At 40.4% G+C, this 26,061-nt stretch overlaps 2 protein-coding genes across 8 annotated transcripts in view; one reads left to right on the top strand and one right to left on the bottom strand.

Annotated features, from left to right (window-relative positions):
• Positions 1-26,061, bottom strand: part of LOC131031391 (uncharacterized) — a 140,401-nt gene that overhangs the window by 43,206 nt on the left and 71,134 nt on the right. The gene's annotated exons all lie outside the window — the stretch shown is intronic.
• On the top strand, positions 10,067-11,996 carry LOC131858090 (uncharacterized). The gene is made up of 4 exons (XM_059211055.1): positions 10,067-10,307; positions 10,628-11,313; positions 11,433-11,665; positions 11,766-11,996. The coding sequence occupies exons 2-4, from the start codon at positions 10,676-10,678 to the stop codon at positions 11,939-11,941; spliced, it is 1,047 nt and encodes a 348-aa protein (XP_059067038.1). The 5' UTR covers positions 10,067-10,307; positions 10,628-10,675; the 3' UTR covers positions 11,942-11,996.

Raw genomic sequence — 26,061 nt, 5'->3', positions numbered from 1 at the left:
CCTATGTTGATGGCCAACACTCAAAACTCCGCCATGCAAAGGAAGGGAAGAAAGTCCGCCCTTGGTGTCCTTCCAAAACTTCGCCATGCTTAAGGAAGGGGCATCAAAAGTCCGCCATGTTGGAGAGGTGTCTGAGGTCCGCTCAAGGAGACCTTCCTAAAGTCTGCCTTGGTAAAGAGAACATGAAGAGGGACCATCAAAAGTCCACCTTGAAGAGGGAGTATGAAAGTCCACCTTGGTTGAGGTCACTCTAAAGTCCACCATGTCTTGAGAAGCCTTCAAAGTCCACCATGTTGGAGACCTTCCTAAACTCCACCTTAAAGGTTGTCCCTCCAAATTCCGCCTTGAAAAGTAAGCACAAAACTCCGCCCTATCAAGGAAAATGCCTAAAGTCCGCCATGTAAAGGTAGTCAAAAGTCCGCCCAACCATGACCAAGGTAAGAGATGTATCAAAAGTCCGCCCAAGGAGAATGCCTTCCAAACTCCGCCATGTGTTGAGGCGCATCAAAAGTCTGCCATGTATGTTGGAGAGGCTATGAAGAGGAAGCATAAAACTCCGCCCTATGTCTTGCTTGAGGTAACATCAAACTCCACCCTAGGAGATGCACCAAAAGTCCGCCCTTGGTGATATGTTCAAAACTCTGCCATGTCTTGTGGACTCTCCAAAGTCCGCCCTTGGAGACGCATCCAAAGTCCGCCCTTGGAGACGCATCCAAAGTCCGCCATACCTTGAGAAGGTAGTGAAAAGTCCGCCTTGCATAGCTTCAAAACTCCGACCTATGCCTTGAGAAGGTAATGAGAGTCCGCCCAAACTTGATAGAGAAGATGGTAAAGTTCTAAAAGTCCGCCATGCATGGTGATAAGGAGAAAGGCCAACCATGAAGAGGAGCTCTAAAGGTCCGCCCAAGCATGAAATTGAAGGCAAACAAACATGTTGGAGTCCTTCCAAAGTCCTCCCAACTATGAAGTTGAACACTTAAAACTCTGCCCTACTCTTGGAAGTCAAATAAAGTCAACAAGAAGCCAAGTGATGTCATCAAATCTTCCCAAAAATCGAACTTATAATCAATTTAGAAAGTTGGAAACTGAGATTTTCAAAGATCAACAAGCTGGAAAATCAAAATGGAAATTTGAAATTGAAATTAGAAAGAAGATATTTGCAGATCAAGATGATTTTCAAACTAAGTTCCAAATTAGAAACTTTTTGGAAGATACTAATTTATAAGCCTAGTTCAAATTTATGAACCAAAAACAATTTAGAAACTTGCACAAGTAGAAGATTTTCAAACTAAAGAAGATGACAACACAACTCAGAATTGGATGAGAAACTTTCCCAAGATTTAAGTTGGATTTAGAAACATGAGTTGGATGATTTTTTGCGTGTTTCTAATTAGGAAATCAACTTCACTACAAATGCATCTTTTGTAACTTCATTCTTACACCAAGAAGTTCGAAATTCCTTAGCAAGCTAAGGAAAACATTAAGAAGTATTTGCAGATTGGAGTTCATTTGGAGAAAATATTGATATTGCTTGCAATTGGGCAAGCTTCTTGACAAAGAATTCACAGATTTTGGAGTAGAGCCAGCTGGTATAAGGGAGAATTGTTCATTCTTTCTGAGTTTTCTGAGAAACTTCTAGCCTTATTTCAATCTATTCGAAGGTAAAGTTGAATTTACAATGCAGATTTGTTGCATTTTCTGAGTTTTTTCAGAGTCATTGAAAGTGATTTTAGTGGATCTAATCGAATTCTTAGTGAAGGAAAATCATTTTATTGGCTAGTAAAGAAAAGTTTTGAAGCTATAACGCTTGGTGTTGGACTGCAATCACAATTATCCCTAGGATTGAAGAGTCTACATGTGAAAATCCTTTTTTTTTTGGCTAAGTATGAAAATAAGATAAAGTCTCCAAACACTTAGCCATTCGCAGCCTCTATTTTCTTCAATTTGCGAACCAATTGCTAACTTAAGTTTCATTTTTACTTGCAGATTTTAAGCACGATGAAATTTCAAGTGGACAAAGATGCTCCTCCCGAGTCAAGGATGGCTTCGAAATGGAAGAACGTTAGTGACACTAACCTCGGGCACATCAATCTGAGGGAGTTCAAGAAACGGATGTTTGGTTTGGACAACCTCGTGCCTACCACAATCGCACGAAAGATGATGAAGAGTGGCATTGTGCATGTTGTTGGTTTTCCTCCCACCATGCAATGCACCGAATTAGTAGCTGAATGTGCTAGGCATTACAACCCCGCCAATAGGGATATTGTTGCACTCGATGGGAGAATATTGGCGAACATCAACGATGAGGCCATCAGGGAAGCCTTCAGAATTCCGGAGTATCACAATGTCGTGTATGTGACCAAAGATGAAGCTGATCGCATGTATCAGGACCACTCGGAGGAGTATGACGCCATCGTCAATCATTCCTGGCTGGATAAGCCAAGGAAATGCACCTCCAAACTTCAAAGGAAGAGCTTGGTGAGAGCATACTTCAAGGAAGCTATCGAAGATATGATCGTCCTGCTGAACAGGATAATGGGGAATCCTCAAGGTGCTCCATTCGAACCCTGGATGTATAAATAAAATAATGAACGGAGTGAAGATGATAGACTGGGCTCGAATGATAAGTGATAACTTGGATAGCTAGCTGAAGAACCTAGAAGCAAATAGGAACTTCTTCATGAGTTCATACCTGTTTTATTCCCTAGCTAGAACCTACGGATACAGAGGTCTCACCTGCAGAGGGGAAATGGGAAACAAAGAAAATCAATTTCCAATCTATGACTGTTATCCCTAACTTCACATGGAAGAAAAGTTCCATTTTAAAAGGGTGAATGACACATTTCTGATGCACATCACACGGACGTTGCAAGGAGGACTACATCAAAGACTCTCTCAAGAGTCTATGGACTTCATCAGTAGATTTGGATATTGGTATATCCAATACCTGAAGTTCACTTACCTTAGAATTCAGGGGTTCACCAGATCTCCCTATAAGCCTCCAGCTTACCCTACCAACCGAGTTGTGTTACTTGAAGTTGTGAGGCAATTGGAGGGGTATATGGCAATTCAAAGAGATAAGCAAAAGAAGGCAAGAACCTCCTCTCTCATGATTGGGAATGGACTGAAAACATGTCCGTCGTCACAAGCTACCGCCACTGCTGAGAAGGAGCTGACTTGGTACCCTTTTTATCAGTACAAGGCGAGGAAGAATTTTGATCCGTCCACAAAATAAAAAGGGTCGAAGGGATGACATTTGAGCACAGAGCTGATTTAGAAGATTATTGGGCTAACGCAACCGATAGTTTCGAGATCAGGAAGAGATTTTGGTCAAGGATTCCCTTGAGCGTGGTAAGAGCAACGAAGGTGTTTAGAGTTGCTGACCAAGTAGAAGATAGCCTTGAGCTTCAGCAGCCAAGCTTTGAAAAGATGAAAAATGAACCACTAGCCTTGATAGATTGGTCAAAAGGAGAGAAATCAGATTTAGCAAACCTCATGAGGTCGGTGGTCAAATATTCTAAATGGTAGACCTCTGAAAGGACGAAACCATTGAAGTCTAAAGGTGTGGCCCTGACATACGACTTGATGGGAGTAGATGACTCTCTACCCTCCAACCCTTGTATCTCTACAGGCAATGCTCAAAATCCAGAGAGTGTTGGGTCCCGAAAGAGGAAGGAGTTGGTTGGAAGCTCTGGAAAGGCCATAGGAAAGAAGGTTGTAGGGGAGAGATGGGAGTCCAGCGAAGGTCATTCCATCCTGAGTGCCGCATCTGTCGTGCCTGATCAGAATGCAATTGAGGAGCAGGAGATGGACATATGTATGGTTAATAAGGGAGTGACAGTGTCTTCCCCTTCGATTGAGGAAATAATGAAAGCAGTTGTCCAAAGTCCGGACAGAGAGCAAATTTTAAATGCAGCTATAGAAGTTGAAATGCTTGGATCTCCATTAGTCTTCTTGTATGGTATAGTTACTGAACCAGGAAGGGCAGATGATGGATTTGATCAAAACACTGTGGAGCAGTCAACTATCCTTGATTGGTTGAGGGAAAGGATAAGGGCTAAGGTCCCTCCTAAGGAAGCCCATTTTGAAGAGGTCATAACAACGTTTCTGGAGAAGGTGAATGAGCCAGTTATAGTCAAGCCAGCCAGAAAGTTCTCTTTGATTCAAAGGGATAGTGCAAGATTCAGGATAGTTCAAATAGCTGTGCTGAAGGAAGGGAAAACTCAGGACAATATTGCCCCAGAGGACTATAAGATCACCACTATAGAGTTGGGTAAGCCTACCCAAGACCAAGAGGTCCAGTACTTTGACGACTCTTGTAATGCCCTCAAGGCGAGTTTAGCTCAAGAGAGAGAAGAGAAAGAAGGTTGAGGAAGAAAATCAACAATGGAGGAAGTATGTTCTCCATCTTACCAGGCCACTCAACCATGAGATACCGGTCACCCCTCCACAGCCTCTCCAACAGGAGTCAATGAAGGATTACGAGGATATGAAGGGCACATTCACGCAGGCCAAGGGGTGGATTTCAGATGCTTCAGCACGGGCTGATATACTTGTGGAAAATTTAGTGTCAGCACATGAGTCTACCTCTTCGTTGGTCAGCCGTATCCAAGACCTAGCTGCAAATTGGGAAGACGTGGAGGAAATTCAGGATGAAATACTTCCACATATGAAGGTTATCCGAGGCTTGTCAAAGAGAAGTTTGGTGGATGCAGGTGTCATACAGGCTGGGATAGGTATGACTTCAACACCTAGTATTATGCTTTGGTCACCTGGATTGAAGTTTTGAAGAAATCCGAGACTGAGTGCTTTGAAACAGAGGAGAGTGTCAGGGAGATTTTGAGTAAGGTGTTTCATGTAGCGTCTGAGATCTAGAAGAAGGAGAGTATAAGGGAGAAGCATTTGCAGGCAAAGAACCTGAGAGCCAGGATTCAGTCAAGCTTCTTCAAGGACTCAGGGATGATTGACAAGGGCGATCTTTCGAGGATTGCAAATTTTCTCTTCATCGATGAGAACTTTCTTGCTCAAGCAGTTGAGTGGGAAAGCATCCTCGCCACATGTACCGATGATGTGGACATCATCGACTTCCAGATTAGTAGCTTGCCAAATGTCACTATGGAGGAGGTTAGGCTTATCGTGTCTAGGTACATCGAATCTGCGAAAGAGGAAACTGGACGCTCACCTCAATGAGAATAGCAGTTGTGCCACATGTCACTTTCTCATTCTTTCAAACTAGTAGAATTTTGGGAAACCCTAATTAGGGTTTGTAGCTTTCAATCTGAGCCCTTGATCATTGTTTGATCTCGGTCGTTCATTTATTTTTGAAAACTATATAAGGCTACCTCCTCTCATTTGGAGAGTGTGAGGTTTTTGACATATTGTTGCATGAAGGTCATTTTCGAATAATATATTGCATGTGTGCTTTCTCTTAAGGCTTTGTAATCCCTATTGTTTGAATGATTAGCATGGTTTCAATTTCCTCAACACTTAGTTAAAATTAATTTAGATTTCCTTTCATGTTATTAGAGTTGAATGAAGGATTTGATAAGTGTTAATTGATGGTGTATCTCCGCTCATACTTTTGGTGAATGGATGATTTCCATTTCACTGTGCAAAGTTAGTCTGAGCCTATCCTCTGTGCATCCTAATATCTCGATCATAAGCACAATCCATTGAAGATTGCACCGGCTTTGTGTAGTTGTCCCTAGTGTGGCGAAGCAAAGTTTGGTTTCCCAAGAGCACCCAATTGATACCGTCTCCAAAGTTCGTAGGATTAGATTAGCCTTCTCAAACCCTATCTCTTTTCTCCTTTTTGAAAGTCTAAATCTCGAAAAATCCAAAAAAAGAAAGAACCTAAAATTGCTAAATCTATTTAAGTCCAGCAGTTCAAAAGGTACTTGTTAACGTAAGTCCCCCTTGAGATTTTCAGCATACACTACCCAAGAAGCTATTCCACTAAAGTCACTTGTTCGCACATAAAGACCTTGGAATCGGTAGTGATTTTTTAGGAGAGGATAGAATACCTTCGGGTATCCTATTCTAATGTTTGGTAGATGATAAAACAGACACCAACAGAACCTCGGGCTCCTGAAGTGAGGAAGACAAGGGAAGAACTTCGGAACCTCGGGGTTCCGGGATAGGAGAAGGGAGAGCAGCAGTAAACTTCGGAACCTCGGGGTTCCAGAGTTCCGGAGAACTAGAAGAAGGTTAAGGAAAGAACTTCGGAACCTCGGGGTTCCGGAGTTCCGGGATAGAGAGAGGAAGAGAAGGAAAGGAACTTCGGAATCTCAGGGTTTCGGAGTTCCAGGAGAACTAGAGAGAAAAGGCAAGGAGGGAAGGAACTTTGGAACCTCGGGGTTTCGGAGTTCCGGAGAGAAGAAGGGGAAGCAAGGAAGAGAACTTTGGAACCTCGGGGTTCCAGAGTTCCAGAGAAGGGAAGAAAAAAAAAGGCTAGGGGGGAACTTCGAAACCTCGAGGTTCCGGAGTTCCGAGGAAGGAAAAAGAAAGGAACTTCGAGGTTTCGGAGTTCCGGGGGACAAGGAAAGAAAAGGAGAGAAGGAGAGGAACCTCAGAACCTCGGGGTTCCGGAGTTCCAGGAAAAGAAAGGAGAGGCAGCAAAGGGAAGGAACTTCGGAACCTCGGGGTTCCGGAGTTCCCGAGAAGGAAAAGCGAGAGAAGGCAAAGAGAAAGAACCTCAGAACCTCGGGGTTCCGGAGTTTTGGAGAAGAAGACTAAGGAACTTCCTTCTAATAGACAACACTTCACACTTCACGATTCCTCTGCTTTTCTCCTTGATCAATTGGGGCAGCGCTGGTCCATCGAACATATCTTTGATCAGTTCTCATTGATGGACCAAGGGTGTCATAAAATGACAGCAGAACATATTAAAGATAAATTAACTAATGTTAAATTAATTATCAATAAAAATATTAAATAGTAAACCTAACGCTAACCCTACTTCTAATTCTAACTTCTAACCTTAGCCCTGCACCTAACTCTAACACTAATTGTAACTCTTACACTAACAATAACCCTATCCCTAATTATGACACAAATGTTAATTGCTACAAAAACAATTAACATTCTTGACACACATATAGATTAAATGAAAAACTATAATACTCGATATATTTATGAAAGATCTATAAGACTTGATTCAACAAATTACGAATTTAGAATGGTCTTTCAATCTTTTTCAATAAAATTTTGAATCTGGAAATTTATAAATAAAATGTCCTCTTTATAAAATAATTTGTTTATTTTTGTACCAGATATGTTAGAAGACATGGTACAAGCTAGAAAAAAAAGTGCATGAAAAAAAGATTGGAGATTTACCTATTTTTAGACAAAAAAAGAAACTGCCAATATTTAACGTTTGGTTATCAAACACGGAGACTTTGGCAACAGCTATAAAACGTCTGAGAAAAATAATGAAACAATCAATCAAAGATGAAAATGAGGATTTATAAGTACAACGTGTTTACTTTTTACCTTCTTAATGATTTTAAAAGACCTAGATTTTTTCTCATATTGGAAACATACCAAATTGTAAAACTGAAATCCTTTTTAATATTGTAATTATCCTCGTATATTAAAGATTTTCGAATTTATTTTTGAATTTTATATCTGATATTTATGAAAAGTATTGATTTTTCTTTTTTAGTACAAGTGGTTAAGTAATAATATACTTTCGTTTGTACAAATGGAAATTAGATTTATCAGTTTTATTTATATTTCAAATTACAATTCAAGTTTTATTATTCATTTTTTAGTTTGCAAAGTAAGATGCTATTTTCAGTTGACATAAGAAACAATCAACTAAAGATGAGAATATGTATGGTTTGAGCAGCCAATGTGTGGTCTCTTGTGAGAATATTTTGTTAGCACATCTCTAGAAGATACATCTACCTTGGACTCTCTATTGTGATTTTTGAGCTGTAGCAGTTGGCCCTATTGTTGAAGCATGAGAGCTCAATTTAGAAACCTCCCCATCAATCCTTTCTTGACCCCTCATAGCATCATATTGTTGTACCTCATTTGGACAAGTATCAACACCTTTTCTAGGTATGCAAAGGAAATGAGCACTCACCCTCATGTAAGTACCTTGCCATGACATCGGACAAAGCTTACATGTGATTGTGGCTGTTCCACCTATACCCTTTGGCTCCAAAACACAATCACAACACTACCACAATGGATACAAGCCTTGTTTTCCCCCACTTGAAATTCTACATGAACAAAAAAAAATATTAGCAGCATATCCCAGAAAATGTGAATTGGGAAATACCATAAATAAACCAATCAAGTGAACTTGCAAATGGCATTGATTTGTTTCAGCCCAATTTCATTCCTATGGAGCCTTTGGCCCAAGTTCAGAAATACATACGGCTGCAGGTATGCTAACCCCATTGTGAACGCTCATACTCATGCTTCTTTAGTACATACTTAAAAGTGCCATAAAAATAGATTGTAACTTGTAATGTAATTCATTGAAATAACAAGAATTATTGTGCATGTACTATAAGGCGGACCTTGGAAAAGTGAATAGAGAAAGAAAACCATGGCTTATAGTGCTACTTCATGCATCTTGGTATAAGTTTTTTTTTTAGTTACCACAGGTTTGAGCCAAACCAGTTTGGGCTACCTTTGTTTGGAGAAGCAAACTTCAAGTACGGTGAATCAATAATAATGAATGCAACACGTGTGTATTGGATGTGGCATAGGAATGAAGATTGTGGATTTATTGCAGTGGAAACAAATCCACATGCAAAAGGAAAAAATCTAAATATCAAAAACATCAAATAACAAATACATGTCGTTGCATTGACTCCTGCGAGTTTGATGTTGGCTCGAGGGCACTTTTCCTGCGTGTTGTTGTCTTCTGGAATTGACTTTCTTTACCTTTATTGTGTTTTAACTTAGGTTTTCTGTTTCATGTGAGTGGGAAACATTTCATTTTCGACAGGAGACTTCGGAGACAGTGGCAGAGTGTCCCCTGCAAACAATGACGTCTCTAACCATGTCCCAGGGGATCAGAGGCATGCCCTCCAACAACAGTGTCATTTAGTTATGGTCATAGAGTACTTGTTGAATCAGTCAGTCAGCTACAGTAGAAATTCATCACTTGCCAATATCAAGCTCAATATGCTGATGTCAAAGATCAACTTACAGGTCAAACAACAGTAAACAAATCCTCCATAGCATGCTGCAATAACCAACCATCTTACCAATTGTAAAAACCCTTAAACTATCACCAAAAGATTATGCACTCTTCCTCATACACATTTTGTCGAACACTTTGCATGCCTCCTTAGGTTAGGAGGTTTTTTTTTGCAATTTTGGTATAAATGACATACATTCACTAATGAAAGACAAGGTAACATTCTGATAATGAAATCTGCAACTATTATTCTGAAAACAAAAGTTATTTAAACAATCCAAATCTGACCTTGTTTATTGTCATGAAAGGCTGTCATACAATACAGAAGTCTGAGAATGGCTTTGAACATAAATCTAAGTACAGATGTCTCTAAATCTGCAGGTCTGTCATCAGCCAAAGTGCTTCAAAAATTGTATCATTCATACAAAGGGCATTTCTGTTAAACTCAGATTTCACTCTAGCTTGCAAACCAAATAGAATTCCTGTCATTTAACTGGAGCAATTCTGACCTCTTACAAAACTAGGGCAGAACTGAAAGTAATCTGGCCTGATATTTGCACCTTACAAAAATTTCTGAACATAACCAATGACTGTTCTAAATCTGCACTTCTTCACACATCAATATCTCCGACTGGGCACCTTAAACTCATGCAATTACTTGTAATAATACTAAATCAAAATATTAAGAAATATGGAACTAAATATACCTGTTTGCACCATCAACTGGAATTCTCTCAGAGAAACGAAAATCGCCTAAACTCGCCTGGACTCGGCGAGTCCGAGTGCGAGTCACCCTCGCCGAGTCCTGGGGACTCGGACTCGGACTCGGACTCGGCCGAGTCCAGGCGCCAGACTCGCCAGACTCGCCGAGTTTGGCGAGTTTGGCGAGTTTGGCCGAGTCCCGTGCCTGGGACTCGGCCGGCGGCGATGTGAAAGATAAGTTAAAAAAAAAACAATTTTAAATGGTTTTTTTGACTCTTTTTTTTTGTGTTATTTTTGTTTTATACCTAAAAGTGACTTTCATTTCATTCATTTGCAAAAATAGGAGGAGTAAAGTGAGATAAAAAGAATAACAAGGGTGCATTGAAGAAAAACCAGCAAGGAAGATTTCTTCAATTTCTTCAATTTTCTTCAAGAGTTCTAAGAGGTAAGTTGGTAACATTGTTTTTTTGAGATTTTTTTGTTTCTTATATGCAAAAATTCATTTTTCTATTCTTTTTTTTTTGAAAGTTTTACATTTTATTCCAAAATCTTTTCTATGTTACTATGTAGGCCCAGAGTTTGTAATTTTATTTTTTTTAAAGTAGGGTTTGACAAACCCTACAATTTAAAAAAAATAAAATTGCAAACCCTAGTTACCCTACTTTAGCTTTTTTGAAAAAAATGTTCAATGAGAATGAAATTATGAATGCACAACATAGAATGAATCTCTTAATTTATTTTTGCATTTGTAATGTTTTATTGCAGCAACCTTCACATTCTTATTTGCCTCAAGTTTCACAAAACAATCATACAATGTCCTCTTCTAGACCTCCCATTAGAAAGGACCCTGCTTGGAAATATCATGAGGATTTTCCAGGGCAAAGAAAAGGGCAAACAAAGTGTATATTTTGCAAAACAATATTCCATGGAGGCATATATAGATTGAAATACCATATTGCTGGTGTGCGTGGGCATGATGCCGACCCATGCACAAAAGCAGTCACTGAGGCCGTACGTGATTGCTATGTAATGGTTGAAGAAATTGAAAGGAAAAGGAAAGAAAAAGAGGATCTCACAGTCATTGGGAGACATGCACCTTTAGGAACAGGGACACAATTAGGTTGTGTTGGAGGGCCTTCTTCCTTACCTTCATATCGTCCCACTCATTTTGCTACTACTCATGCTTCCGGTTCTGCTTCTATAAGTGCCAGTGCTAGTGCCAGTGCCTCTGCCCCTTCTCATGTTCCTAGCACTGGCAGTGGTAGTGGGAATGTTAGCATTGGACCTAGGATTCGTAAATCTAGGTTGGATACCTTTTTTGCACCTCGCACTACTCCTGGGTCCCAACAGTCACTTGAGAGCATGGGTTGGAACAAGGAGGTCCATGATGCTGCTAAAATGGCAGTTGGCAGATTTTGGATCTATGGCAGTATTCCATTCTTCACAGCCAGGTAAATGTTTTATGTTTGATTGTTTTAATTTTTATAATTTGATTGTTCGTATTAATTTTTGTTGTATATAGTTCATTATACATGGTACATACTTATCTCATTAAAATTATTTGTGACAGGTCACCTTATTGGCAAGAAATGGTTGATGCCCTTACCATTTGTGGGGCGGGGTTCAAAGCCCCTTCTGAGTTTGATTTGAGCGGACCCATTTTGACTGAATTGGTGAATGATGTGAAGAAAGAATTGGGTGATCAACGCCAAATATGGAGCACTAAAGGTTGCACCATCATGACTGATGGTTGGACAGACAGAAGAAATAGAACTCTCCTTAATTTTCTTGTTTCTTCCGCAGGTGATTGATTAATTTTAGTTTCATTTAGGCATTAATTTTTTATTTTTCATTTAATGATTTATTGAATGATCATTGATCTTGCTTTATTTTTTTATTTCAGGGGGCACCGTTTTCATCAAGTCTATTGATGCCTCCGCCCATTGCAAGAATGCCACCTACCTATGTGAGCAGATAGAGGAGGTGATTAATGAGGTGGGTGAAGAGAACGTGGTACAGGTGGTGACTGACAATGCACCAAATTATGTTGCTGCAGGTAAACTTTTGATTACAAACTAATTTTGTTTGCAAATTAATTTCTATTTTGTAACCTCATTAATTACAATGCAACAAATTATGTTGTTGCAGGCAGACTATTGATAGAGAGGCACCCATCTATAGTTTGGACTCCATGTGCCGCCCATTGCATTGACCTCATGTTAGAGGATATTGGAAAACTTCCATGGGTCAAGACATGTGTAGAAAAGGCAAGAAATGTGTGCAAATTTGTATATAATCATTCATGGGTGTTGGCTCTTATGAGACAATACACAGAGCATAAGGAGTTAGCTTGTCCAGGAATCACAAGATTTGCCACAAACTTCATCACATTGCAGTCCATGCTTCGTTGTAAGATGGCCTTGAGACGTATGATTGTTGGTGAGGAGTGGTCTTCCTCATCCTATGCTGCCACCCCAGTAGGAAAAGATATGGCAGACTGCATTTTTGATGAGTGAGGCTTTTGGAGCCCTTGTGATGAGATAGTGAAGGTAATTTTTTTATAAATTCTACAATTTTTATTTAACTTTTTGTTTTATAACTTATTCATCATATTCTCTTATTTGCTCATGTTTTAAATTACACAATATTTTCAATTTTACAGTTTGTTAAGCCCTTGGTGGTTTTGTTGCGAGTTGCGGATGGAGAAAAGCCCACAATGGGCTACATATATGAGGGCATGGATAGGGCGAAAGAGGGCATCAAATCTATCTATGCAGGAGATGAGAGCAAGTATGGTCCCATTTGGCAGATCATTGATAAGAGATGGCATCATCAGCTTCATAGGCCCATCCATGCAGCAGCCTATTATTTGAATCCGGCATTCCATTTTAGCCCTACTTTCAGGGCTGATGCGGAGGTCCTTGATGGGCTATACTCAGTCATGGAGAAGATGGCACCTGTTGGTTGTACTCAGTCAGATCTTATGCGAGAGCTACAGTTGTTCTCAAATGCACAAGGGGAGACCTTTTCTCGTCCTATCGCCAAAGAAAGTAGGACAACTATGATGCCAGGTAAAAATAAATTGTAATGTAAGGCTTAATTTTAATTTTATTGTATATTGTTAAATGAGTTTATGAGAGACTGATTTTATTTATTTTTCTCATTTCAAACTCAGATAATTGGTGGAACTTTTTTGGCCCAACGACACCAAATCTTCAGAAGTTGGCCATTCGCATCTTGAGCCAACCATGCAGTGCATCTGGTTGTGAGCGCAATTGGAGTATGTTTGAGCACATACACTCCAAGAGGCGCAATAGATTATCCGTGGAGAAGATGAATGATCTTATCTTTGTTCACTATAACCTCCGCCTGAGAATGAGAAAGAATGCATTAGCTGACATCTCTCCTATCATTCTAGATGAGGTTGATCCTGAGGCAGAGTGGGCCATTGAGACAGATCCTGTGGCTGTCTTTAGTGATGATGACACTGATTGGATCGACCAGGTAGATATAGAGGCTGAGGCTGTAGCCATGGCAGAGGAGGAGCAGAGAGCACGAGCAGAGAGAGGAGATTCAGAGGCAGATGGTGATAGTGGCAGAGATGGTGACAGTGACACAGATGTTCCTGATGTTGGTGAGCATGGCGTGGTGTCACGAGGAGCGGCCATGGCTGCCCAATCATCTATGACCTACCTTAGACGCCTTCGTAGGGGTGCGGGGCCTTCATCGGAGCCGACGTCGGGGCCGGAGGGTGCAGACTCCTCTGCGCCATAGGCTTGTAGATGTATTTACCTTTGTTATTTGTATGGAACATTTGATGATGATCATATGATGACATGGATTTTTTATTCCATGAGTTTTGTAATATTGTATACATTTGACAATATTTATATATCTATGTTTGTTATTTCCTTCAGCTACAATTTGCGTTTATGCTTATGTGATAGATCATAGATGTATACTTGTGTATGTATTATGTAATGAAATGAGCCAAGTTTGATGATGTTATTGTGTCTTATTCAATAAAGGGTGCATGAAACAAGTTTTAAATCTTAAAAAATCTCTAAATTTTTTGAGTTTTTCACTTTCCCGAGTCCAGCCGAGTCTGGAGCCGAGTCTGACGCCGAGTCCCAAGTCCGAGTCTGATTTGGCTAGGGTTTGGCCTATGAAGCCTTCAAGAAATGACTGCAACTCCCCTGTAAACATCCAGATGCCTCAACTTCAGGTTAGCAGATTGCACTCCTTTCTCAATGTCAGAAATAAGATAACAATGGTGGCGGGTACTGTAGCTTGCAAACCTTTGTGCCTTTTCCTCCAAATATGCAGGAATAATATTTAGTTCTCTTATCTGCCTGAAACCCACTATTTGCCTTTTTAGAAAGACCCCCAAATTTCTAAATCTTCGCAACCTGACCATTGAACTGCAATTGTGAATCCTGATATGAATTCACCAAGGATTGAGTTTTCATCCAACCAACCAAAAGACCCTAGGGTTTTCGTCCTAGGGTACACTAAACCTCGAGAACAAACCCTCCAAATTTCTCTGAAACAGATCAAATCCAAGATGTCCAAATGACTTGCTCTCATCTCTTTTAAAAGGTTCAGCTGGATCTTCTAGAAAGGTCTTATTTAACCTCCCTAAAACTTCTAGAAGTAACTTAATTTAATAAAGTGAATTTATAATAGTACTTTATTATTTTATTTTTATTTAATTAAAATACTTTATTATTTTATTATTATTTAATTAAATTAATTAAAATTAAGTCATTATTGAATATTTTATTTACTTTTTGATTATTTATTAAAAATCATTTTAATTAATCATTACCTTAAAATTTGGGGACATTACACCAATTTCTTGCACTATTACCAAGGCAGATTCTCTCTTCAATGGATACTCCTCTTGCTGCTTACTAGAAGCGTTAATGGTCCTCCAATGAGGTGAAAATGGCAGAATGTAAAAACACTGCATGCAATAATGAAGCAGTCATGACCACCTTGTTGCCCAGTCAAAAGATAATGATCATTTATGCTAAATCTTAACGCAAAATTGTCCCAATGATTGGAAATATTAACTTTCTATTGCTAGATTCACATTGTTTTTCATAGGGTTATAACTAGGCTGTTAATATCAAATGATGTCACTATGGCTTGTCTGCTACATCTTGTACTTGAATGTAGACTATCTTCATATTAGAATAATATTTTAGTCTTTAGTTATTAATGGTCAATATAGTGTAATTTTGTACATATTAGAAGTTTCTAATTTTTTCATTTGTTATCGATTGTTTCTTTTAGAAACATCAATCCCTTGTACTCTATTTAATGATCTTCTAATCATTCGTTGATATATTCAAAGTTTTTACCAATTACTAATCATAATATGGTATCAAAGCGAGAAAGAAAATAAGTCTGTTTTTCAAAAAAATTTGGAAGGAATTTTTTAAGAAATTTGAAAAACAATCTCTGTTAAAATTTTTTGATAAACGCATTTTTGCTGGGCATGATTGTGATTCCCGAGCAACCTCTGTTCGAGCCTACAAACATGTGGAATATTTTTCGCCTTTTTTTTCTCTAGTTTGTAGTTGCGAATTTTTGTGGAGACCTTCGTGCAGTCTATTCTGCGCGATTTTTTAAATCGCGTTGCCGTTTTTTTAGGTGGCATTTTTTCCGCTTGACGCAACTTGTCTCTACCCGTGTGACAATTTTCTTTGCAACTTCCAACATCGGAATTTCTCTGGACAACACGATTTTTTCCTGTGATTTTGTGCTTCGATTGCGACCTCCCACGATTTGGGTTTTTTCTTTCTGACGGCTCTTTACTTCTTCTGCGATGCAATTTCACAATTTTCTCCTCTACAACAAACAAAAATCATGACGCATTTTTTTGTGGTGACTGTTCGTGCCAACGGCTCCTTTCAGATCTTCTTCCGCGTTTTTTATTTTGCGCTTCCCATACCCGCACGATCTGGGTGCTTTGTGACTATGTTAGCCGCCCTAGGGTTTTCCAACCCTCTTAACCCACGATTTTTTTACAGTTTCTCTGTACGAGTTCTCTGTGTTTCAGCGGCCAAGGTTCAACCAACTAGGGTTTTATCAAAACCCTCAAATTTTGTGGTCGGAATCAAAATTCACTTTGTGGGTTTTTTGCAAAGTTTACTCGATCTTCATCAAAATTTTCTGGGTCCTCGGAAATTTTACCTCGAGATTTGTGTCAGTCGTACTTTGTCCTTTTCAAAGTCTATACCTAATTTTGCTTCTATTTCAATTTCACGCCTTTTCAAATTTCTCGTTTTTCGTGCCTTCGGAAGCATGCACAATGGCGCCATTGACCAACTTAATGTTGAAAGGCAATCAGAGATTCAACAGCAAGAATTATAACACTTGGAAGCAACACGTGATGACAATTTTTTAATACTGCTACCTTGATGATCTCGTTTTGGGAAAAGAGTCTCATCCTAATATAGGCTAACCAGATCAGGACAAGTTTGATGACAAGAATCGCGAAGCATTCATGCTCCTTAAGCACTCTATCATAGATGCCCAGTTGCCTCAGATTCCCTCTGGCAAGTTAGCATCAGAAATTTGGAAGCACCTAATGGAATTGCATGAGACATCCGACAAGAGTCGAGCGTTCTTCCTAAAGAGCTAGTTGTTCTCCATCATGATGGATGAACGCATGTCCTTACAAGAGCATCTCACGAAGATTAAGGACATTCGAGATCAGCTCAAATCTATTGGTCTAAAAATGGAGCAAGAGGATATGGTAGTCATTACCTTGAAGAGACTGCCAAAATCCTATGAGCACTTCATAGAAACTCTCAACATTACCTCAACAAATGTTGATTTGAAATTTCCAGAGTTGGGCACCAAACTTCTGCAACATGATCGTTGGAAACAATAGTTTGGTAGCAGTGCCACTTCGTCCTCCTCAGAGCAAGCCTTTGCAACCAAATCCTTTCACAATGATAAAGGCAAATCTCAGTCATTTCAGCAAAAGGGCTCCAGCCAGTATTAGGATGGTCCTAAGAAGAAGAAGGTTCAACGCAACTACTGTCATAAATATGGCCATATGATCAAGGATTGTCGCACTCGGATAGCTCCTGAACAGCAGAAGCAAGGAGGGTCTTAGCCTAAAGCCAATATCATTGAGCACACAGAGCAAAAAGAGTCTGCCTTTTACACCTTCATGGCTAAAAGACCTGCAGACCATGTGAAGTCTTCTGCCTAGTATATAGATTCCGATGCATCTCGGCATTTTACTCACAGGCATGAGTGGTTTACAGAATTCTCTCCCTACACTGATTTAGTCATTTTTGGAGGAGGTGAAGAGTATTCCGTTGTCGGCAAGGGCAACGTTCAGATATAGTCTGGAGGGAGGAATCTCATATTCCTCAATGTATACTATGTTCCTAGCATGGAACTAAACCTACTCTCAATGAGTCAGATTATGCGGCATTCTCCTTGGCTTGATGTGATCTTCAGTTCCCACAAGTGTTCGATTGTTGATCGTGCAACACGCACTACTGTAGTTTTTGGCATCGAGGATCATGGTCTATACAGACTTGTGGATACGGGTGATTCTCTTGAGCATGCCTTTGCAGCTAAATCCTCCTCTATCACCAGTCTATGGCATCAACGATATGGTCACCTAGAATTTCACTACCTTGCTCAACTTGTTCGAGAAGATTTAGTACATGGTCTACCCGAAATACAAACTCAGAATCAATGAGTTTGTGAAGCTTGTCAGGCTAGGAAGCAGCACAAGACACCGTTCAAGGATGGTGACTCATGGAGAGCCTCTAAGGTACTACAGCTGGTCCACGCTGATGTATGTGGTCCAATGAATACACCTTTTGTTACTAGGTACAGATATTTCTTACTTTTTGTTGATGATTTCAGACGTAAAATATGGGTGTACTTTCTTAGACAGAAAACAGATGTGTTTCTTGCATTTCAGAAATTTAAGGCCTTAGTAGAAAAAGAGTCTGGTTGTTCTATTATTACTCTTAGGTTTGATAATGGGGGGGAGTTTTGTTCTACTACTTTCTCCACCTTCTGTGATACACATGGCATAAAACGTCAATTAACCACACCATACACCCCTCAACAAAACGACATTGTAGAACATCGCAACCGCATCATTACAGAAATGGTTAGGTCAATGTTGGAACACAAGAATGTTCCTAAGAAGTATTGGGTAGAAGCAGTATACACTACAGTCTATCCCTGTAATCGGTCTCCCACACATGCTATTAAGGGGAAGGCTCCTAAGGAAACTGTTCTCATTTTTTGACACCCTTGGTCCATCAGTGAGAACTGATCAGAGATATGTTCCATGGACCAGCGCTGCCCCAGTTTGATCAAAGAGGAAACAATGGTATCATGAAGTGTGAAGTGTTGTCTTGTCGAAACTCCGGAACCTCGAAGTTTCCAAGTTGCTAAGTCTTCTCTTCCTCAACGTCGGAACTCCGGAACCCCGAAGTTCCCAAGTTGCCAAGTCTTCTCAACCTCGAAACTCCAGTACCCCGAAGTTCCCAAGTTGCCAAGTCTTCTCTTCCTCAACCCCGGAACTCTGGAACCCTAAAGTTCCCAAGTTTCTAAGGCCTCAACCCCGGAACCCCCAGGTTCCCAAGTTCCTAAGTCTTCTCTTCCTCAACCGTGGAACCCCCAAGTTCCCAATTTCCTAAGTCTTCTCTTCCTTAACCCCAGAACCCTGAAGTTCCCAAGTTGCCAAGTCTTTTCTTCCTCAACCCCGGAACTCTAGAACCCTCAAGTTCCTAAGTCCTCCCCCCCTCGGAACTCCGAAATCCCGGAATCTCAAGGTCCCAATCCTAAGTCCTTCCAACTTCAGTAACCTGTGTTTCCGAAGGCTTCCAAACTCCTTCCAGCTTGCAACACTTCCAGATGGCGTGATCAACACTCAAGGCTCTTAATGCTCTGACAACTCTTGTGACCTGTACACCTCCTTTCGTGGAGCTACAGGGGCGCATTTAATGATTTTTGTAGGATTTCCATCAAGAGAAGTACAAGGCCATGCTTATTTGTGGTTACTTATGTCATGCCTGCATGCTCTGACTTTGGAATGTCAAGCAATCCACCTTCTGGAAGTCCCTTTCTTCTTGTGATTGCATTAGTCAAAGTATGGCCGAGTTGCTTGCATGTACACAATGTCAGGTGCATGCACTTTCTTGCATTCCCTAACTAACATTTCCCTGCACACACAAGGGTCAAGGCTTCTCTTCCTTGACCAATGGTCTCTCCCCTGCGACCAATTTTCTATATAAAGGTCGTTAAGCTTCATTGTAAAGGGTTCTCTCCCTGTTGGCTTGAGCTATTCTATGCTCTTTCACTTCTCTTGAAGACTTGTATTTATCTTGCATTTCTGCAAGTGTATGTTTGGCCATTGGCCTTCTAATGAATTGAAATCATCACTCTTGCCTTACTTCAACTTATGCATGCTATGTATGTGTTCTTACCTTCATTGTAAGTGTATGTTTGTGGCTTTCTTTCACATATATGTGTGTCAACATGTTTCTGGGTGTGACTTGTGGGAAACCTTCTCCCCTCTTGACATTCAGCAAGTTCTAACCTCCATACGTGCGTTGAGGTCATTCATCCAACTGAAGTTTGTGCATCTCCTAGGTATTTCAATTGATTCTTTGTTCCATTTCGGGTGGGGAGAGAAACGCCTCTTATCTTGGTGCATCACCTCCTTTCATTTTAAGATTTTCTCTCTTCCCTTTTCCTCTGCAAACTATTAGGATAGGTTTAGAAGTAAAATTTGGAGTGTTGAGTTGGTTCAACACCCGCACTTGGATTGAGAAGGAAGTCGGCCTTCTCCGGAGATTCAACCCCCTTGCGCAAGGTACCACACTTCGGGGTTGTTTCCATGTTTCACAAGGTTGTTGAGTTGATAGCTCAGCAAGGGTGCAAGCTTTTGTGACAATAGAAACCTAGATTGGTCACAAACCCAGGATCAGCCATTTGAAAGTTTTTGGCTCTTTAGCATATGGATTCCAAATGCCAAGCACTCCAAGTTGGATTCCAAGAGTCAGAAGCTTATGTTCACGAGGTACAATGACAACCACAAGGCTTACCGGCTAATTGATGCAGACACCAATCATCTTATCTTCAGTTGTGATGTTGTCTTTGATGAAGAACGAGGATGATTTCAGCTTTCCTCGTCTGAGCAGAATTCTGAGGATCAACCTTTGAAGGCTTCTGATTTAGGTGTTCGTCTTCCATTTGGTTCACCTAATGGGAGGGATGATGCAGATTCTGAATTTGGTGATGTACTACCTGAATTTCCTCCGGATGATGCTAATCTTCCACCTCCAGTTCCAGTTATTCCTCCTGCATCTAATGTTGGCTCTTCTACTCTCTGGCCTAAATGGTGGGCTAAGACCATCAATGATCTTTGTCCTGATGAGCTCATTAAGGGTAGATCTTCTAGAAACAAGAGCAAGAAGCAAAATATAGTCAATTTTGCTCTTATGGCCAACATTCATAGTATTTATGAGCCTCAGACATATGCAGAGGCAAAAGGGATTCCAGAGTAGGAACAAGCAATGGATGCAGACCTTTGAGCCTTCTGAAAAACAACACCTGGGTTCTCTCTGATCTTCCTCCAGGGAAGAAGCCCATTAGCTGCAAATGGGTGTATAAGGTCAAGTATCATGCAGATGGTACCTTGGATAAATACAAGGCCAGATTGGTTGCTCAAGGATTCACACAGCAGGAGGGCATTGATTATGAGGAGACTTTTCCTCCTACTACCAAATTGAGTAGAATTCGTCTTCTTCTTGCTATTGCAACTCAGTTTGGATGGAAAGTCCATCAAACGGATGTTAAGAGTGCCTTTCTCAACGACGAATTGCAAGAAGAAGTTTGCATGACACAGCCTCCTGGTTTCAAGGTTGCCAGCAAAGAATATCAAGTATGTAGACTCATGAAAGCACTCTATGGACTCAAACAGGCTCCTCAAGCGTGGTACATCAAGATTGATCAGTACTTGCTTGCTCATGGTTTCAACGTAGTCCTTCTGACCCAAATCTACATATCAAACACTCTGGTGATTAAGTTCTCTTTCTTGTTGTCTATGTTGATGACTTGATCATTACTAGCAATTCAGCACATTTGATTGCAGAAATCAAACAAGACCTATGCAAGGCTTTTGACATGATAGATTTGGGGCTTCTCCATTATTGTTTAGGTGTTGAGGTTTGGCAGACTGATGGTAGCATTTTTTATTTCTCAGTCTAAGTATGCCAGGAACTTGCTTGACAAGTTTCGAATGCAGGATTGTAAACCTGCTTCCACACCTATGGAGACAAGAGTGAAGTTGTCAGCCAAGTCTGATTCTCAACCTGTAGATGAAACAACATTCAGGCAACTAGTGGGCAGTCTCATCTATATCACTTCCACTAGACTTGATCTCAGTTTTGCAGTGAGCTACATTTCACGCTTCATGACAGCCCCCAAGGTTGATCATTGGGTAGCAGCAAAGTGTGTGCTGCGTTATGTGAAGGGCACTTCTGATTATGTACTTCTTTACACTAGAAGTAACGATCCTAGACTTAGTGGTTTCACATATTCAGATTCGGCCAATTCAGTTGATGACAAGAAATCAACATCTGGGTATGTGTTCAGTTTGGGATTTGGTGCAATCACATGGACTAGTAAAAAGAAGCAGGCAGTGGCACTCTCCTCGACAGAAGCAAAGTATCGAGGAGTAGTTAAGGCAGCTTGTGAGGCAATTTGGCTTCGCCGAATGCTTGCGGATATGCAAATATCTCAAGCAGGTCTGACTCCATTGTTCTGTGATAATCAGGGAGTTCTCAAACTTGCCAAGAATCTTGGCTTCCATGAAAGAACCAATGTGGAAACTCATTGTCATTTTATTCGGAAGCTTGTTGAAGATGACTAAGTTCAATTGCAGTATGTTCCAACTACGCATCAGACTACAGATATCCTCACCAAGTCTTTGAGCTCGGACAAGTTTGTAAAATTTAGGGGGCAGCTTGGTGTAGTTGATAGATTGACCATTAAGGGAGGGTATTAGAATAATATTTTGGTCTTTAGTAATTAATGGCCAATATAATGTAATTTTGTACATATTAGAAGTTTCTAATTTTTTCATTCGTTATCGATTGTTTCTTTTAGAAACATCGATCCCTTGTACTCTATTTAATGATGTTCTGATTATTCGTTAATATATTCAAAGTTTTTACCAATTACTAATTGCAATACTTCAAATGTAGTCGATGACTTCTCTTTTAAATATTGAAAAGCCCACAGCCAATACTGAGAGGGTGGGGGAAGGTGAATCAGTATTGGAGAAATTAAAACTTTCAACAAGCACTTAAAATCACTTCAAAATAAATATATGAATGCAAACTGAGCACATAGATAGACAGAAAATTTCTCGTGGAAAACTCTTTCGGGTAAAAAACCACGACACAAAGGTCTCTTCAAAATCTTAAAGTAGGCACCAACCCAATTTACAAAACATTAGGAGGGCTCCAACCCTCTGCTCAGCACCGACTGGGAATGGTAAACACACAGAACTTTTGAGAGCACTGTTGTCATTTTATGACACCCTTGGAACATCAATAAGAACCGATCAGAGATACGATCCATGCACCAGTGCTGCCCCAGTTGATCAAGGAGAAAAGGAGAAGAATTATGAGGTGAGAAGTGTTGTCTTGTCTGGAGGAAGTTCCTTCCTTAGCCTTTTCTCTCTTCCCCGGAACTCCGAAACCCCCAGGTTTTGAAGTTCCCTTTGCTTCCTTTTCTTTCATGTTCCCCGGAACTGCGAAACCCCAAGGTTCCAAAGTTCCTTCCCTTTGTTGCCTCTCTTTTCTTCCCTTCCCCAGGGATAGGGATAGAAGGGGTAGGGTCACTAGTAGAAAAGTTAGAAGTGAACTGGAACCCCAGGTTCCGAAGTTCCTGCCTTTCCTTCTCCCTCCTCTTCCGTTCTCCAGAACTCCGACACCCCGAGGTTCCGAAGTTCCTTTTCCTTACATTCTCCGGAACTCCGCAACCCCGAGGTTCTGAAGTTCCCTCCTCTTCTTCTTCCCTTCCCCGGAAATCCGGAACCCCGAGGTTCGGAAGTTCCTCCCCTTGGCCTTTTCCTTTCCCGGAACTCCGAAACCCTGAGGTCCCAAAGTTCCTTTCCCTTAGCCCCTTTCTTTTCCCGGAACTCCAGAACCCCGAGGTTCCAAAATTCCTTCTTTAACCTTTTTTCAGTTCTCCGGAATTGCTAGGTCTCCCCTTTTTCTTTTGCTTCGTCTTTTCTCCCTTCCCTAGAACTTCGGAACCTTGAGGTTCCGAAGTTCCTTGTCTTCCCCACTTCAGGAACCCGAGTTTCCGAAGTCCTCGAACTTCTTTCCGGCTTGCAACACTTTCGGATGGCGTGATCAACACTAAAAGCTTTAAATGCTCTGACGACTTTTGTGACTTGTGCACCTTCTTTTGTAGAGCCACAGGGGTGCATTTAATGTTTTTGGCAGGATTTCCATCAAGAGAGGTACAGGGCCATGCTTGTTGTGGTAACTTATGTCATGTCTGCATGCTCTGACTTTGGAAGGTCAGTCAATCCACCCTTCTCAGGGTTGCATTTTCAAGGTATGGCTAGGTTGCTTGCATGTACAAAAGTCAAGTGCATGCACTTCCCTGCATTCCCAGACTGACATTTCCCTGCACACACAGGGGTCATGATCAGTCTTGTAACCAATTTTCTATATAAAGGTTGTTAAGCCTCGTTGTAAAGGGTTCTCTCCCTGCTGACTTGAGCTATCCTATGCTCTTTCACTTCTCTTGTATTTATCTTGCATTTATCCAATTGTAAGTTTGGCCATTGGCCTTATAATGAATTGAAATCACCATTCTTGCCTTCCTTCAACTTATGTATGTTGTCTATGTTTCCTTACCTTCATCATAAGTGTATGTTTTGTGGCTCTTCTCTCATATATGTTGTGTTAATTTATTTCTAAGTGTGACTTGTGGGAAACCTTCTCCCCACTTGACATTCAGTGAATTCTAACCTCCATAAATGCATTGGGGTCACTCATACAACTGAAGTTTGTGCATCTCCTAGGTATTTCAGTTGATTCTTTCTGTCATTTCGGGTAGGGAAAGAAACAATCTCTTCTTGGTGCATCACCTCTTTTTATTTTAAGCATTTCTCTCTTCTCTTTTCCTCTACAAGTTGTTAGGATAGGCTTAGGAGTAAGTTTTGAAGTGTTGAGTTGGTTCAACACTTGCACCTGGATTGGGAAGGAAGTCGGCCTTCTTCGGAGATTCAACCCCCTTGCGCAAGGTGCCACACTTTGGGGTTGTTTCACAAGGTTGCTCAATTGATAGCTCAGCAAGGGTGCAAGCTTTTGTGATAACAAGCACCAACTCTCTTACAAAAAGAAAATTTTAAGGAAAGTGGTACAGCACTTGTTCTGCCCTGCAACTCTAGATTGAATGATCTGTAACAAAGCACTTGACGCACAAAAGTAATGCACAGTTAAATCCCACAGTGAACTGAATATATGCAAGGTCAAAGACAAAGCATAACCCTTCAAGTTTACTGATATGTCTCAGCTGTAATCTTGTGGTTACACAAATTATACTGCAAATAATAGTACAACCTTTTTCCAGCTTCAGAGACTATACTATATTCTTCCCAACACACTTTCAAAAAAAAATAACTCTATTCTTTCCACCTTCCACTATATGCATGCCAAACATTTTAAAATTTCCCGCAACTCCAAAAACTGAAAAAACATCTACTTCAGAAGATTCCAAAAGGAAATATACATCCATACAGGAGCATAGAAAAACGGCTCACTAATTTTTCAGTCCCTCACATTACCACAACTCCACTACAAATTAAAGAAATCTGCAAGTCGAAGTCAAAACAACCAGAACTTTATTGTATCAACCTCCAACTGTAGCATTTGCCAGACCATGACTTAGAATACCGCACTGAAGAAAATTAACGGCTACACTTGAAATTCATCGCACACCAACTTCATAACATGCAACTCATGTATTTGCCGACTACCCGCATAATCACATAAAATGGCTCATAAAAGCCCACGCGCAGTAGGTCATGATTTTCACAATTGTCTCCCAACAAGGAATTAAGACCATGCACAGAAGGCAAAAAAAAATTTCGAACCATTAATTAATCTATCACACATCCACAACAAAAGAGTAGATTTTTTATTGGCAAGCCTGACTCCAATTTCTTAAAAAAAACCGAACTCCACACTGCCGTATTCGATTGTTACTCGCTCCAGATATAGAATACAAAAGTTCCAAAAAAAAGTTTCTAATGCTTAATTTCGAACGACTACGCTTCTTCCATTCTCGAGATTGAATACCACTGTGGTCATTAACCACAACTACTGTCGTTAGGCATTAAAAATCGCCCAGATTTTTAAAAAAAAGGTTCTCCCACGATTTCTCTCTGCCGCCACAACCAGGCCAAAAACTAATTATCGACAGTGTAGGAATAAAAATCATGATAAAAAAACATCTGCCAAGAAATTAATCTCGATGACAGAAAATACGGCCTCCAGTTTGTTATGAATTTAGTCCTGTCATGTCCCCTAATAAGTAATTGTCAAATGCATAAAGATATTAATTACTTTATATAAAGGCCCATTCACTTATATAAATAGGCCCATTCACTTATATAAATAATTAATATTCACAACAGTTAATCTTAACTATTACTAACTATTATGGGAATTCTTACGGGAATTCTCAAACCAATTGATGCTGATAAGGGATGGGCACCTGAGAGGAAGAGGACGGATTTTTTATACAAGAAATGTATGAAGTGAAGTTGGATAATTTGTGAGATATCAATTCCTTTCGCCAGATTTAACTGGCCTATTGGAAGCAAGGATCACGGGGTGGTTCACAGAGAAGGCACGCCACTCTCATCCATTGCAGAGACTACTTGAGATTCAACGAAGAAGCACATAACTTATTCTTCCTATCGCGTCCGTAGAACCCGATATCAGGTAGTGTGGTTCAATACGAACATCTTGTTCATTCGCGTGAGGAAGAGACTCAACGTTTGGTTCCGTTTTTCATTCACAAAGGCTGGACCAATACGAACATCTTGTTCTTTCGCGTGAGGTAGAAGCTTGACGTCCGGTTCTGGTTTGCATTCACAAAGGCTCAATAAAGTG

The sequence above is a fragment of the Cryptomeria japonica genome, chromosome 9 (assembly GCF_030272615.1).
Source record: "Cryptomeria japonica chromosome 9, Sugi_1.0, whole genome shotgun sequence".
Taxonomy (NCBI): Eukaryota; Viridiplantae; Streptophyta; class Pinopsida; order Cupressales; family Cupressaceae; genus Cryptomeria; species Cryptomeria japonica.
This window is presented reverse-complemented; position numbering and strand designations above follow the sequence as displayed.

What these genes read in the sequence shown, in the direction of transcription:
- LOC131858090 (XM_059211055.1), top strand. Translation starts at nt 10,676, where the DNA reads ATGTCCTCTTCTAGACCTCCCATTAGAAAGGACCCTGCTTGGAAATAT. An exon ending in ATTCCATTCTTCACAGCCAG is followed by an intron (nt 11,314 to 11,432) that starts GTAAATGTTTTA and finishes TATTTGTGACAG; the next exon opens with GTCACCTTATTGGCAAGAAA. An exon ending in TTTTCTTGTTTCTTCCGCAG is followed by an intron (nt 11,666 to 11,765) that starts GTGATTGATTAA and finishes TTTTTATTTCAG; the next exon opens with GGGGCACCGTTTTCATCAAG.